This window comes from Rattus norvegicus, chromosome 20 (assembly GCF_036323735.1).
Source record: "Rattus norvegicus strain BN/NHsdMcwi chromosome 20, GRCr8, whole genome shotgun sequence".
Lineage (NCBI taxonomy): Eukaryota > Metazoa > Chordata > Mammalia > Rodentia > Muridae > Rattus > Rattus norvegicus.
This window is the reverse complement of record NC_086038.1, coordinates 16,623,529-16,625,669: the sequence shown is the minus strand read 5'-3', so window position 1 is coordinate 16,625,669 and position 2,141 is coordinate 16,623,529. Positions and strand designations below refer to the sequence as shown.

At 44.8% G+C, this 2,141-nt stretch overlaps 1 protein-coding gene across 1 annotated transcript; it reads right to left on the bottom strand.

The window, feature by feature from the left end:
* Window positions 1–321: 321 nt before the first annotated feature.
* On the bottom strand, window positions 322–1,119 carry Jpt2l1 (Jupiter microtubule associated homolog 2 like 1). The gene has a single exon (NM_001109337.1). The coding sequence runs from the start codon at window positions 1,057–1,059 to the stop codon at window positions 532–534; it is 528 nt and encodes a 175-aa protein (NP_001102807.1). The 5' UTR covers window positions 1,060–1,119; the 3' UTR covers window positions 322–531.
* Window positions 1,120–2,141: the final 1,022 nt, after the last annotated feature.

The window sequence follows — 2,141 nt, the reverse complement described above, 5'->3', positions numbered from 1 at the left end:
GGGTTCGGAGTTATCTCACAGGTAGAAGCATTTAGTGAATGGCATTTCCTGAAAGGAAAGGGTTAATGTAAACTCTATCTTGTCTTTAAGAGTTTCTGTTCTATAGATCTCCTCCTTCCCACAGTGAGGGAACAGGTCGTCTGGGTTCTTTTTCAACCAAACCACTCTTAGATGCCCAGCAGCCTGCAAACTGCTGACCCAAGGACAAGATAGACCCTGGCATCCTTCCGCTAATGGGTCCCATCTCTTCTGGCTTCCCCACAACTATACAGTTCTGTTTCACAGAGAGCAGCTAACTAGGAAGGAGGAACTAGAACATTCCGTTTTATCACCACAGATTTATATCTTGGCAGTCTAGAAGGCACAGTCCTCTGGGCAGCTCTTCCAGTGACAACAAGGCCTATGAACTGCCAACCCCACACGCGTGACAAACCCTCTCCCACCCCCAACTCTTTTAGGTTAAAGGAAGCACTAACGTTCAATACCCTATCCCTGAGTGGCCGATCTGGTTACAGACAGAGCAGGAGCCTCTCAATAGAAGGAGATGCTGGATTTGCCTCCTGGTGGGTTCAGGACTTTGTTGTGGGAGCGAGGTCTTGGCCCCAGTCTGGGTTCATGACTGTCAACTGTAGGTGTGGCCTCCGGTTTCTTTGCATGCTCTCTTCTGGGTGCCGAGTATGTGGAAGCTTTCCAGTCAGGTTTACAATCTTCCCCTTCACACAGCAAAACATGATCCTTGGGCTTGTTTGGGTGTGCCAGAGGCATAGTGGCAGTGACTGGGGAGCCAAATATGTCACTGGTCTTCCCACCGGGTGGGTTCGGACGATGTCGAGTTTGTACAGGAGTTGATTCATCGAAGATCCCACTTCCTTTGCCTCCTGGAGGATTTGTCCTCTTGGGAATATTTTTCGGCTCTTCAGGCGGTCCAAAAATATTAGATGCCATCCTATAAGGCTTGCTTGTTGAAGGACTTCCAAAAGGATTACTCGATTCTCCTCCTGGGAGCTTTATGGATCTGGAGCCCAACCGGCCAGCTTGGCCGTCCATGCCCTGGAACATGTTGACTGCGGGCCCTGCGCTTCAACAGATGCCACCGTGAACTTGCTTCTGTAACCAGGGAAGCTCTGAGTGCGCTCCTGTAACCAGGGACGCTGTGAGGTCATTTCCGTAACTAGGGATGAGCTCATTTCTGTACCCAGGGATGCTCTGAGTTATTTACATCTGGAACCAGGGGTTCTGTGAGCTCATTTTTACAGTTTGCATCACAGCCTCTGTCCTTATAGAAAGGGATTTACCTTTGACATAGAGATTCCTAGCAAGTATTTGCTGGCTAGACTAATGGGAGGTTATCACGTTCCTTGCCAAACAATCAAATTAGTAAAAAAAAAAAAATCCATTAGTATAATTTATGAAATTTATATTAATGGTTACAGCACATAATATACCTATATAATGACCCCCAATACCATCGCTGATTTTTGTCAGACTGAATCTAGACTCCTTCAATCCAGACTTCACTTTAATATTGAAATGCAATAATTTTTTAGTTTCTAGGCCGATGACAGCATAAATGACCTGAGGGAACCAGAGACGGTAGGTGGTAGGGAGGGAAATGGTGCAAAAGGTCCAGATAATTAAAGTTAATTTTTCCATCCTTGTCTCAGATATTTTTTTGTTATTTTTCATTATTCTCTTTGTTTATTTTATTTATTTATTTATTTATTTATTTATTTATTTATTTATTTATTTTTTGGTTCTTTTTTTCGGAGCTGGGGACCGGACCCAGGGCCTTGCGCTTCCTAGGTAAGCGCTCTACCCACTGAGCTAAATCCCCAGCCCCATGCTTATTTTACAGTAATAAAAAAGTGTATCAATATTGTCTAGTACTTCATTTAGGGGACAATAGAGGCAAGAATGAGGGATGCCACTATGTGAAAAGTATCAGGACGGAGGTGAAGACATCTATGAGATACAAGCTTGGCTTCCTTTCTTGTTTTGGGATTTATCTTAATTATGCTCATTCGCATATGTCTGTGGGCGTGGGTGCTCAAAATGCAGGTGCTTGCAGAGGTCGGATGATGCCTTAACTCTGCTGGAGCTGCAGTGGGTTTGTGGTCGTGAGTGCTGAGAACTGAACACAA

Excerpts from the sequence above, each read along its gene's own strand:
- Jpt2l1 (NM_001109337.1), bottom strand. The coding sequence starts at position 1,059 with ATGTTCCAGGGCATGGACGGCCAAGCTGGCCGGTTGGGCTCCAGATCC.